Raw genomic sequence first — 13,939 nt, forward strand, 5'->3', positions numbered from 1 at the left:
AGCACTTTGAGAGGCCAAGGTGGGTGGATCACTTGAGGTCAGGAGTTCAAGGCCAGTTTGGCCAACACGGCGAAACTCTGTCTCTGCTAAAAATACCAACAAGAAATCAGCTGGGTGTGGTGGTGAGCACCTGTAGTCCCAGCTACTTGGGAGGCTAAGGCACAAGAATCAAGAATCGCTTGAACCCAGGAGGTGAAGGTTGCAGTGAGCCAAGGTCACGCCACAGCACTCCAGCCTGAGTGACAGAGTCAGACTCTGTCTCAAAGAAAAAAAAAAAAAGAATTTAATTAAGATTTACAGTATACACAGTTATCCCGCTTAAACAAGTTCTGAAACAAATAAATTTGTATGTAAATTTATTTTAAATAGAAATTGTACCCTCTCTCTTACCCTCTATCCACCCCTAGATGTATCTATCATGCTTTCTATGGGCATGTATTGCTGTATCTGTAGGTCATACAGACAGGGCTAATAAAATCAAGCAACTCTTTAACACAATCTTGCAAGCTAGGATAGTTTTACCAATTCATGGTAAAGATATCTAGGAAAGCTCTGACTCACTCTGCTGGCAATGACAGAATTTTGAAAAAGACAGCATGTGCGAGCAGCCAGGTTCCATAGCCCTCTTCTTAGCAGGCGTTCCACACAGCGCTCCACAGATATCAAGGAGAGATGTGAGACTTTTCCATTTAGGTGCAAACAGAACAATTCATTCTTGCAGACAGCCACATCCTGAATATCTACAAAAACCATAGGTGTGAACATATAAAATGTTAACCAAATACCCCTTACAACTTTAAAAGGGCTGAAATTATTCTAATAAATTCATTTCTTTTCTTTTTTTTTTTTTTTTTTGAGATGGAGTTTCACTCATGTTACCCAGACTGGAGTGCAATGGCGCGATCTCGGCTCACCGCAACCTCCGCCTCCTGGGTTCAGGCAATTCTCCTGCCTCAGCCTCCTGAGCAGCTGGGATCACAGGCACGCACCACCAAGCCCAGCTAATTTTTTTTTTTTTTTTGTATTTTTAGTAGAGACGGGGTTTCACCATGTTGACCAGGATGGTCTCGATCTCTTGACCTCGTGATCCACCCGCCTTTGCCTCCCAAAGTGCTGGGATTACAGGCTTGAGCCACCGCGCCCAGCCAAATTCATTTCTTATGTAGGGTTTGGCTTGACTGAATTTCATCTCTATTTTTGTACTTGCAGTTCAATGAAGAAATCATTTTAGATACTATTCTAAAAAGATCAAGAATAAAAGATGTAAAGAAAGAACTATATCTCTCTGACCTAAAGTCTTATGTTTAAAAATGCTTATTTTAAAAAATAAGTCTTATTTTTAAAAATGTTTAAAAAGTTTTATTTTTAAAAAGTCTTATTTTTAAAAATGTTTAAAAAAAAGGAATGTCCCAATTCCTTTTCACAGAAAACAGCGTTTTTAAACATAAGAAATGTCCCAATTCCTTTTCACAGAAAAAGAGGATAATCTACATTAGAGGCCAAACTATAAGGTTCCTGAGAGTTACAACCTGGTCCTCAATGAATGGATTTTAACATGGTATGTAAATAAATATACAGTTCATGAGAAAATATCTGCCTTCAAGAAATTATCTGTCTTGGCAGAGTATCTTGAAAGAACTTAAAAGACTAGTTGTCAAGAGACATACTTAAGAAATTTATGCCACAAAAAAATCACTGTTGATGAGACCAAAGTAATGATTTCTTCCTCTCTCTCCTTTTTTGGTTTTTACAAAAGCAGAAAAAGAACCAAAAAGTCAACATACACTCTCTACTGAGCAGCAATGGTAAAAATGCTAGATTTCCCCCATTTCTGGTTTTAACCCAAAGAATATAGAGATTGATTTTCTGTCTCAGGGACATATGATGGCTGTTGTGCCCACAAGAAAATGTTAAACTCCAGACTATAAAGATACAAAATGGGAGTCAAAGCAAGACTTCTGGCAGGGATAAAGACTCAGGGCAATAGAGGGAAAAAAATTAAACTGTTCCTTTGCAGCAGTTACTAATGAAAATTGCACTTAAGGCCGGGCGCGGTGGCTCAAGCCTGTAATCCCAGCACTTTGGGAGGCCGAGGCGGGTGGATCACGAGGTCAAGAGATCGAGACCATCCTGGTCAACATGGTGAAACCCCGTCTCTACTAAAACTACAAAAAATTAGCTGGGCATGGTGGCGCGTGCCTGTAATCCCAGCGACTCAGGAGGCTGGGGCAGGAGAATTGCCTGAACCCGGGAGGCGGAGGTTGCGGTGAGCCGAGATCACGCCATTGCACTCCAGCCTGGGTAACAAGGGCGAAACTCCGTCTCAAAAAAAAAAAAAGAAAATTGCATTTAAAATTACCTACAAAAACTGGAGGACATTATGTTAAGTGAAATAAGCCAGGAAAAAAAAGTTAAAGAGTACATGTTCTCATTCATATGCAGAAGCTAGAAAAATGTGATTTCACAGAAGTAAAAAAGTAGAACAGAGGTGACCAGGTTCTGGGAAGGTGAAGAGGAAGGGGTAGACAGGGAAAGACTTGTTAAAGGATACAAAATTATAGCCAGATAGGAGGAATAAGTTCTACTGTCCCATAGCATTGTAGAATGACTATAGTTAATAACAATGCATATTTTCAAAGAGCTGGAAGGATAATGAACGTTCCTAACACAAAGAGCTAATAAATGTTTAAGATGATAGATATGCTAACTACCCTGATCTGATCAGGGTACCCTATCCACTGTATGTATTGAAACATCACTATGTACCCTATAAATATGTAAAATTACTATGTGTTAATTAAAAAATAAATAAGGCCGGGTGCGGTGGCTCATGCCTATAATCCAAGGACTTTGGAGGCCAAGGCGGGCGGATCACCTGAGGTCAGGAGTTCAAGACCAGCCAGACCAACATGGTGAAACCCTGTCTTTAAATAAAAAAAATAAAAAATAAACAAATAAATAAATAAATAAATAAAATTACTCAAGAAAAAATAGCTGAATACAAATTCACTAATGCATGCTTGGAAAGTACCTTACAATGGGAAGCATCTATGATCAACCTTTAAAAGAAATGTGGCCAGGCGCGGTGGCTCACACCAATAATCCCAGAACTTTGGGAGGTCAAAGCAGGCAGATCACCTGAGGTCAGGAGTTTGAGAGCAGCCTGCCTAACATAGTGAAACTCCACCTCTACTAAAAATAACAAAAATTAACCAGGCGTAGTGGTACACGTCTATAATCCCAGCTACTCAGAAGGCTGAAGCAGGAGAATTACTTAAACTCGGGAGGCAGAGGTGGCCATGAGCCAAGATCGCACCAGTGTATTCCAGCCAGCCTTGGTAAAAAAGCAAGACTCTGTCTCAAAAAAAAAAAAAAAAAAGTTACCCCATCCTATTTTTCAACTCCTTAAATTACAAGAGAATCCTTCTACAATAATCAAATTTTCATAAGCATGAGATTAAAAATTACATAAAGAAAAATATAATTACCTTTGACTTCACTCCAAAGAAGTACTTGAACATTCTGAGGAATGAAAATATAAATTCCTCTTTCTGTCCAAGTCAGCACACAATGCTCACTACAAGAGAAAAAGTCAAGAGAATTCGAGTGGGCTAGGATATAAAAGTTTATAATTCCCTGAATTCAGATCCTCATATTAGCCATTAAAGTAAAATCAGACTGTACAAAGAAAACACAAGAGTGATCCAGCTAGTCAAGTCCTAACAACTCCTTTGTGTTTGTAAGAACAGCCCACTAACAAATAGTGTACTATGATGCCAAATTGGAAAAATTCAGACACATATACTAGATATTTTCCAGAAAAAGAAAAGGCTCAGCCAGACGTGGTGTCTCATGCCTGTAGTCCCAATATTTAAGAAGGCTGAGGTGGGTGGACCACTTCAGGTCAGGAGTTCAGGACCAGCCTGGCCAACATGGTGAAACTCTTTCTACTAAAAATACAAAAATTAGCCAGGCATGGTGGTGCACACCTGTAATCCCAGCTACTCAGGAGGCTGAGGCAGGAGAATCACTTCAAACCGGGAGGCAGAGGCGGCTGCAGTGAGCCAATATTGTGCCACTGCACTCCAGCCTGGGCGACAGAATGCAACTCTGTCTCAAAAAAATAAGAAAAAAAGAAAAGGCTGGTATCCAGAAAAAGAAGAGCTTAGGGACCTTTACCTAATGTTTGTTAAAGCCGCTGAACTTTCCATACTTGACATGATAGGGGCACATTTAAAACAAAGACTAACATCTTACCGCCAATCACTACTCCACTGAGCCACTTTCAGGAACAGTAATATTTTGAAGTCATTACTTGTGTGTGGGCAACACAAGGCTGAGAACTTCTGGTCAACAATGTGCCAGGAGCTTTATTAAAGGCTCTGTCTATATTACCTAACTTTGTAGAAGCCAATTGAGGTAAATAAACTACTCTTATTTTATTAAAAGATAAAAAACTAAAAATTAAAAAGATTAAAAAGGCTCAGAGAGAAAAAATATGTCAAAGGCCACTGAGCATGAAATGTAGAAGAGTCAGAATTTATACCAAGGATAGTCTAGAACCAAAACCTGGACTTTTTTCCTATATAACACAGAATCTATTTCCTCCCCTACTTACCTTCACTAACCTACCCACTATTATCTGGAATCCTAACTATTCCACTTAACTGGATTCTCAAAAAGTCACAGATTCCCAAACTGCCAAACCCAATAACCCTTCACCACTTCCCATTTTCTTAACTCCAAGCAGCAGCCAACCCTGCTAACTATTCTCTTTTTGAACCTTACCTCCCAGGACTCTTGGACACTTCATTTTGTTGGTTCTCTTTCTCTCCACTCCTCTGGTACTCTCTCTACTTATCTTTTTCTATACTCACTTATCATATAAATATATCTCATATATTTCATTTACTCTCTCAAGGCTGCTACTATGTTTTATATACCACTGTTAATCTCCACTTCTTAATGCTGGTCAGTACATTCTCCAACTTACAGTTTTCTTAATCTAGCCACCTTTCAAGAATCAGAAGTTCTACTTCCCTCTGAAATCCTCCCCTACAGCCCACAGCACTCACCCCATTTCTTGTACTCAACCTACTTCTTACACTCTGCTCATATGGCACTTCATCATATACTGCACTGTCACAACTCTCACTTGTTACTGTTGTTAAACTTTTTGGAGAAGTAAATCACATCTCTCCAATAAATTATAATTTTAAGCACAGGGACCCTATTTTTTTTTCCTTTATGTTTCCAGGAGTACTAAAAATGGTTCCACGTGGCTATGAAACTAACTGATTTTTAACAGGAGCTGGGTCTTCATTTAAGTATTAAACATTTTGTCAATAAGAAAGACCAGACACTATTCCTACAGGAAAGTAATCTTTGTCATAAAATAGAAGAAATGGTCAGAATCTGAATCCAAAGTAAAATTGAGAAGGCTGACATCAAGAGTCAGAGGAGAGGAAAAAAAAGGAGCCAGAGGATCCCTGAGTAAAGAGATACAGAATCATAATTTTGATACTGAACTTGACATTCAGCTTGGAAAATTCCTTAGGAGTAGCAACCTAGATTAGATGGGGGACTGAGAACTGGAACTTAGATAAAAGCTGATACTTGTAATTTATACATGTTTCATACCCTTATCCCTTCACTGATAATAAATGGGGACACAAGCCTAACAGCATTGTTTTAGAAGTCTGAGAAAGGAAAGTGATGCCAACGTACGGAAAGAAGGAAACAAAGTACATAAAGATGGGATTTATGGGTTGCAACAATACAAGTCTCATAGGGCACAGTGTACAAATGAAAAAATAAAAATAAAAACAGGAACAAAAAGAAGCCCTCCTCTTCTTGTTTTTCAAAGAAACTGTTTGTTGAATTCACTATTATTTGAGAGCCTTCTATGTGTCTAGCACTGCCCATAGAAAAGGAGTTAACAATCTGATGCTGGGATGTATATTCATACAACAAGAGAGTGACAATGATAAAGGAATGAATATGGTTTGACAATAGTACATGCACAGGAACAGGTGTCTAATGTAAGCCTCTTGGAGGAATCAGTAGAGGTTTCAAAGTGGCATTAATTGTTGCTTAAGCTGAGGCATAGGCAGAGCCAGATCATCAAGGGCTTTGTCTACAATGGTAGGGACTGTAACAGGAGCTTTAAATAGCTACAGTCAAAAAAAATAACTCTATCTAGAGAGCTAAGCATATTGTGGCCCAATTACTAGAAAACATACCCTTGTGTACTTTGGGAGGCCAAGGCGGGTGGATTGCCTGAGCTCAGGAGTTCGAGCAACACAGTGAAATCCCGTCTCTACTAAAACGCAAAAAATTAGCCAGGCATGGCAGCATGCACCTGTAGTACCAGCCACTCAGGAGGCTGAGGCAGGAGAATTGCTAGAACCCGGGAGGCGGAGGTTGTTGTGAGTACTGTCGCACCACTGTACTCCAGCCTGGGCAACAGAGTGAGACTCCACCTCTTAAAAAAAAAATAAAAAAAAAATACTCTTGGGTAAGGGACTTCCCCACACCCCGCACATCACATCATAATCAACAAATATTTATTAAGCATCTATCATGTGCCAGGCATTGAGCCAAGCATTGAGAAAACAATAGTGAGCAAAACAGAAATAAAGCCCTCATAGAACTTACTGTTTAGAATAAGACATGTATATTAATATGTAATTATAAACTGTGACAAGTCCCATAAAGGAAGAATGCTAAAGGAGGAGGAGTTTTTAATATGCTTTATCTAATTATGGGCAAATAAATGTCTTTCTCTAGTAATTTTCATGATGAATTATGGGGTTACTAAAGTGTTATAATGTCTATAATTCACTTTTTTTTTTTTTTTTTAAATAGAGTCTTGCTTTGTGTCCCAGGCTAGAGTGCAGTGGTACAATCTTAGCTTACTGCAACCTCCACCTTCCAGCTTCAAGCAATTCTCCTGCTGCAGCCTCCCTAGTAGCTGGGATTACAGAAGCATACCACTACGCCTGACTAATTTTTATATTTTTAGTAGAGACGGGGTTTCTCCATGTTGACAGGCTAGTCTCGAACTCCTGACTTCAGATGATCTGCCTGCCGCAGCCTCCCAAAGTGCTGGAATATAGGCATAAGCCACCACACCCGGCCTTATAATTCACTTTTAAATACTTTAGTGTAGGAAGTATGACAAATACATAAACCAGTTTGTATCCTTGCCCTTAGGGGCAATTAGTTAACATTTTAATTATTTTTAATAATTGAAAGAACTGACTCAGGTGTTCACACTCCAGTGTAACATATAACAACCTCATACAACACCTGCTGAATCTGCATCAGAGATCTTACTAACTAGCCTAAGGGATATCAGAAATAATTTTTTATTAATGAAATAAATAGAATTCAAGACTCATATATTGGGTAGAAATCATACACTGGCACTCTTCCTCCTGAAGAACAAGGTGTAAGAATTGTGGGCCCAGCAGTTGACAACTTTCAGGGCAGCACTTTGTGCTGGACTTTGAACCTAATCCAGCTAGAAGGCAGCTGAACTCTGACGTTAGAATATGGCTGAAACTGCCTGCCGTAGATCTTTCGTGCAAGTATTTGTCAGAGTACCTACAGGATAGAGAGCTGAAATTTCACCAAGTGTACAAGAACCAGTTCTACAACTATTTTTGTGCCAGCTTGCTAAAAAACATGCAACTGTGTGGCACATTTTGATCTGGGACTTGCTTTCATTATAGCAAGCCACCAGATAGAGGAGGTTATAAGGAGGTTAGTAGAGCTAGCTTAGCTCTAATTGTTTGAAGTTTCCTGGCAATTATAAACTCTCCAATTGGCTTGGAAAGAGAAGTGTATTTCTAGGATCTTTCCATTCATTTTAAATACATGTAACATAATTATTTCCTAACTTTCTAAAAATAATTTAGTGCAAAAATAACCTTAAAAAACTACCTCTGAACAAGAAACAAAGATAAAAAGCTAAGTATTCTTCCCCTCCCCCCCAAATCAAAGGAAAGGAGAAACTTACCTAAGATGTAAGAGTTTAGGGAAAGACAGAGATTGAGAGGCTCCAACTGTATGATCATACTGAGGTTCTGATCTAGAAAGTAAACACATTTGTTAATGAGTTTATCACAACATAAAATTATACTTTTCCCAATATACGGAAATTTTTGCCTACAAAACAAATTCAAGAGCCTACTTGTATCTGCCTTATTCAACTCACTCTACTCATAGGAAAGGTAACTGATCAAAGACTTCTTTGGTTTTTCTGAATCTTTTAATAAATAACCAACTTCACTCTGAAAAGGTGTAATAAAATCTTTAATACATATAGAATGTCAGAGATTTTCACCCAACCTCTATATATAAGCTCTTCAAACATTGTCAACCAGCAAAACAAATCATTACCTTAGAGTAATCACAGGGAGAGGTGGCAATGAGAGAAGTTTCTTGAACTGATGTGTACTTAAAACTTCTCCATCAAAGTTCACTTCCCACATCCTAGAGCCTGGGCGAGCACAAAATATGAGAGGTTGCTGGCCCCCAGAACATCTTCCAGGAAAGAAGCAAGCTCCATATTCCCCATCTCTTTCCTTGTTTCCGATTTTCCAAAACTTTTCTCTAATATACAGAAAAAAAGAGAAAAGCACATTTACTTACAAAAAAAAAAAAAATGTCAAAAACAGTGGCACTACAAATCAGCATGGACATAGTAACTCCACTCACAGTGCCTTCTCCTTCATTCACATTATCAATATACTGAAAAAAACAATAGAAAGGAAAGATCAAAATAGAGTTCTGGCTCTGATTTGCCATTAGCTATTTCTGTGATAGGAAGCAAATCATTTCATATTAGTACTCAGTTTATTATCCACAGAATAAGAGGCTTAGAATTAATGTGAAAGTCCCTTTCAAATCGAAAAGGTGAGTGCTACCAAACTATTTTGTACATTCTTGAATCCTACAATTGCTTCTAAAGTCACTTTGTAAAATGTTCTTTGGATACTTTATGGAAGCTACTAATCTACTTCTCCAACCCTGTCTCCAAGTCACTTCCTAACAACAAACACCCAATAAACTTACTCTTTCCTCAAAAACCCAGGTCCTTCTGAAACTCTGCACTGTGGGGCATTCTGTTCCCTTAGGATTACATAAGTTAGATATATAATAGAGCTTAGTACACTGCCTGGGAACATGGAAGGTGATAAGAATGAGGGAGATGTCTCTTCCTAAAAACTCCTGTTACTTACTTTTCATGATTTAGCTTCATCATTCCCCCTCATAAACTTTCTTTGATTCCCATATATGGAATTACATGCTTCCCATGCTTTGCCTTCATAGCACTTATGACATGATATATGGCAATTATGTCTATCTGAACAGTTGTTCATGACTTTTCAGGACAAAGGACACTTCTTATTCCCCTTTGAATTTCCAGTGTACAGCACAGTGTCAGGCCTACAAAATGCACTCAATACACTGTAGAGTTCCCTTAACTCAATCTCTTCTATTGAAGAGTGATCTAGTATGCTTTCTAGCATGAATTTACTAGATAACCTCAGAAAATTCAATAAATATTTCTGTACTTATTTGCTTCATGAATAAAATATAACATTTGCTTTAAGAACATAAGTGTAAGAGTGCTTTGAAATGTATACAGAGCAGTACAAGAAGTATTTGTTTTATCATTTATATTACTTATTTGGGAAATAAAATATATTTCTTGCTTATTTTATATCCCCTATGATACCTAATATAGTGCTAAGGATCTAGAGGAATATAATAAATGTTTGCTGAGTGAAAAATGCAATCAATTCATTATCATTTGTATACTCATTAATCTTATTTTTTATTATTTTTCAAACAAACAATATGTCACAGGCACAAAGTTGAGAATTTTCACATATGCTACCTTAGTTAATCCTTAACATTAAATTTACCTGAAGCAAATTCATATCTATCTCTTTGGCTAGTCGTTAGGAGTCCCGGCTTTAAAAATATATATATTGGTTTTTGGGAGGGAAAATAGGTTGAAACAAAAAGATTTTTTAACATAAGTATATATTTTATTATACTATGTCCCCAAAAACTGAATTCTAGCTAACAGAAAGTAGCACATATAAACATGTTATTTTTACAGCAGGTTCTATGATACTGCCATCTAACTTCAGTTACAAAATAGGTACATGGGGGTTGATTATACAATTCTCTCTTATTTTGTGTAGGCTCAAATCTCTCTAAAACAAAATTTTAAGGGGAGATGGTCCTGAGAAATACAACAGCTGCGAGGTCCAGTGAAAAAAAGAAATAGCCAGTGAAAATTTCCTTGCAGCGAGAATGGCTGAGAATTTTGGCACAGTGATGCATAATATTCACTTTCAGCTGTTTGCTATTCTGCTCTGGTATTTCACGGCTACCTCTAATGCACTCCTTTGCCATTTACTGGATCTCTGGTCTACCCTTGAGATTCTGATGAAACACTTATCTTCATAAAGCTCTGAATTATTCTTCATCTGGTTTTACCCTTTAGTAAAATTCTATTAAAACAAAACAAATTTTTAAAACCACAAAACTCAAAGAAGCCTTCCTGCTTCCCCCTATAAAAACAGGCCTTTGGCCTTATCTCATGGTGCTTAGAATATGCCTCACAGCAGCAGGCTCAAGGAATACTTGTCTTAGTCACCTACTGGACTGTCTTAGACTCCTCTACCACCTCTCTGCTCTCTAACATCAGCTTGCATACAACTGGTTCCTTAACATCTGTGTAGCCAAGGGCGGCGGTTCATGCCTGTAATCCCAGCACTTTGGGAGGCTGAGGCAGGGAGATCGCTTGAGCCCAGGAGTTCAAGACCAGCCTGGGTAACATGACAAAACCCAGTCTCTAAATAAAATACAAAAAATTAGCAGAGCATGGTGGCATGTGCCTGTAGACACAGCTACTTGGGAGGCTGAGGTAGGAGGATCACTTGAGCTGGGGAGGTCGAGGCTGCAGTTAGCCATGATCACACCACTACACTCCAGCCTGGGTGACAGAGTGAGACCGTATCAAAAAAAAAAAAAAAAAAAAAAGGAAATAAAATCTGTGTAACTGATTGATGGGGCTTGGGGTAGACAACTTCTAAGTTCCTTCCAGTTCTAAAATTCTGCATTTCTGATGAGCAACTGTTGGTCAATATACCTTTCAGTGTCACACAAGAAGGATCGAGTAAGTGAAGATATAAGTAGCCTTCCATCCAAATAATCTAACTGTACAACACAGGAGTCAACTGTTGTTATTGTCTGAACAGGAAACATCACAAAAGCAGCAGCTGCCTAAAAGTAATGTGAGAAACAAAATAAAGTTTATTTAATCATAACATACACATGTAATCTCTTCCTCTTTACCTTATAAATGAAAATAACTTGAATAACAAAATAAAATTTTCAAATAGGCTAAAATTTAATTTGCTTGTAAGAATATCAAAGTTTCACTCACTTAACTTGGTACCTAACTGCAGAAGAAAATTCTTAAGGCTGTTTGTGATTATCTAATCTTAGAGGTGAGAATGAAAAAGATGAAGCAAGCTTTAGAACATGTTAGTCAGGCATGGTAGCACACACCTATAATCCCAACTACTTGGGAGGCTGAGGCAGAAGGATTGCTTGAGCTTAGGAGCTGAAAGCTGCAGTGAGCTAAGATTGCGCTACTACATTTCAGCCTGGGCAATAGAGGAAAAACCTGTCTCTAAATAAATAAAGTTTCGGAGTATGTGAAAGAATTTTTCGCCTGTAGATAGTACTTCTCCCTTTGAGAAAAAGATAAAATAAGTCTACTACCTATAGGGTTTCAATTATATTTTAGATCCAAAAGATATTAAGAATCAATTGCTAACTTTGATAGGTCATGATGGCAAAATCAGAAAAATATTTTGATATGTTCATTAAAATAATTTAGCCAATAGCCAGGGGCAGTGGCTCATGCCTGTAATCCCAGCACTTTGGGAGGGCAAAGTGAGTAGACTGCTTGAGCCCAGGAGTTCCAGACCACTCTGGGAAACATGGCAAAACCCTGTCTACAAAAAATTTTTACAAATTAGCCAGGCATGGTGGTGCATGCCAGTGGTCCCAGCTACTCAGGAGTTTTGAGGGGGGAGGATTTGAGCCTGGGCGATCAAGGCTGCAGTGAGCCATGATCTCACCACTGTACTTCAGCCTGAGTGACAAAGCAAGACCCTATCTCAAAATAAATAAAATATAAAATAAAAGTAATTTAGCCAATAGTAGTTAGATCCCTTCTTTTCTGCCAGAATCCTAAACAGAAATAAGCCAATGAGAGACAAAAATCCCTCTACTTGTGATGTAATGGCCTTGGAGGAGTGGGACAATGAGAAGCTGGTCTGCTCTGTCTTAATGACAGACTGGAGCATTCTGTTAGGGTAACCTGAGTCTCAACCCTTCTACTCAGCAATAACTGCAACAGGAAGCCTGAGGACCTGCAAGAGCAGGGCAAAGTCAGAAGGTGCCTTTAAGATTCCATTCAAAATAAGTTATAGCCATCCTGATAAAAAAAATATTCCTAGACCTAAGAGTTTCTTCTACATAAGAAGCAGAGAAGATCAGGAGCCTGGGCAATTGGTGTCATTTCTATGTTTGCCGTTTTATTCACACCAATAATAAATAGATATCTTTTCTTTTTTAATAGCCTTATACTAAAGAATGCTTTGCTGAAATGAGCCATGCAGGTGAATCAGGAAGAAATGCAATAGATAACATGCAAAGTACTGAAGTTAGCTCACAAAAGCCATTCTGCAACAGTATTGAGCTAAAACAGGCCACCATATGTACTATATACAACAGGTCTCCTCAAAAATCTCCAACTCTGGACTCTGGATTAGTCTCCCAAGAAATACAGTAGATAAAATCACATTCTTTAATTGGAAGTTTTATAAGACAACACCTTGTATCTCACTACATACACAAAGAACAGGACTGCTTCTCACCTTTGCTTGTTTAGAAGCATTGAGTTTGATGGCAGAAACCTTCCCAGCATGATCACCTACAAAAACTCTAAGGATAGCTGTATCCCAACAGAGCGCTGTGACTTTTCGGCCTTTGTGTTCTGAAGACACATAAATTTGTTCTGGTTTCCCACGACGCTCTTGATTTAATTCCCAAACAACTACAAGACCTTGACTGCAAGAATTGAGTCACAGAGGCAAATTTTTGGTAATGGTGAAAAAGGTACAACTTAATTGCATCGCAGTATCAACTATATTAAATACATACGCAACTCTTGTTCTTCAGAAAAGAGGAAGTATTATAAAAAGTCAAGGTACTAATTTCCTTGCTGTCACCAAACCAGTTTAATAGGAGAAGTTAAATGATCTAAATTATCTCTGTTCCCTTTCTCTTTTAAGGTCTTTGAAATGTTGTAACTTCAAATTAGCATCCTCTACAAACACTAGGATGACCAACTGTTCATTCTGGTTTGCTACGTACTGAAAGGTTTCCTAAGGCACAGGAGTTTCAGTGTTAAAACTGGGACAATCCTAGGCAAACCAAGATGGTTTGTCACCCTAACAAACACATATTAAAAATGCATTTGAAAAAGGACAGATAGTTTTAAAACAGATTCTTACCTGGTAGCTACAGCAACATAATCATCATCATGTAAACAACAGGCGATTTGAGAAATTGCACCTTCCTAGGGCACAAAAGAAAACACATTTTTAAATCTCAAGTTTCACTTTTTTTTGACCATTGTCTCATTCTATTACCTTGGCTGGGGTACAATGGTGCGATCTCAGCTCACTGCAACCTCCACTTCCTGGATTCAAGCAATTCCCCTGCCTCAGCCTTCCAAGTAGCTGGGATTGCAGGTGCCTGCCACCAAGCCCAGCTAAATTTTGTATTTTTAATAAAGATGGGGTTTCACCATGTTGGCCAGGCTGGTCTTGAACTC

The 13,939-nt window shown here is 38.3% G+C and overlaps 1 protein-coding gene across 7 annotated transcripts in view; it reads right to left on the reverse strand.

Annotated features, from left to right (window-relative positions):
* The window catches only part of HPS5 (HPS5 biogenesis of lysosomal organelles complex 2 subunit 2), a 43,573-nt gene that overhangs the window by 19,812 nt on the left and 9,822 nt on the right, over positions 1-13,939 (reverse strand). For all 7 annotated transcript variants that reach the window (XR_004257616.1, XM_032240918.1, XM_032240921.1 and 4 more), the window contains 7 exons: positions 13,617-13,681; positions 12,978-13,170; positions 11,177-11,310; positions 8,407-8,619; positions 8,024-8,095; positions 3,489-3,577; positions 562-740 (listed from right to left, as the gene is read on the reverse strand). Coding sequence is in view for 6 of the 7 variants with exons in the window: in XM_032240918.1 (XP_032096809.1) it covers positions 562-740; positions 3,489-3,577; positions 8,024-8,095; positions 8,407-8,619; positions 11,177-11,310; positions 12,978-13,170; positions 13,617-13,681 (945 nt within the window). In the remaining variant the exon portion in view is untranslated. The remainder of the gene's footprint in view (positions 1-561; positions 741-3,488; positions 3,578-8,023; positions 8,096-8,406; positions 8,620-11,176; positions 11,311-12,977; positions 13,171-13,616; positions 13,682-13,939) is intronic.

Source organism: Sapajus apella, unplaced genomic scaffold (genome assembly GCF_009761245.1).
Source record: "Sapajus apella isolate SASKATOON/1434 unplaced genomic scaffold, GSC_monkey_1.0 scaffold47, whole genome shotgun sequence".
In the NCBI taxonomy this organism is placed as follows: domain Eukaryota; kingdom Metazoa; phylum Chordata; class Mammalia; order Primates; family Cebidae; genus Sapajus; species Sapajus apella.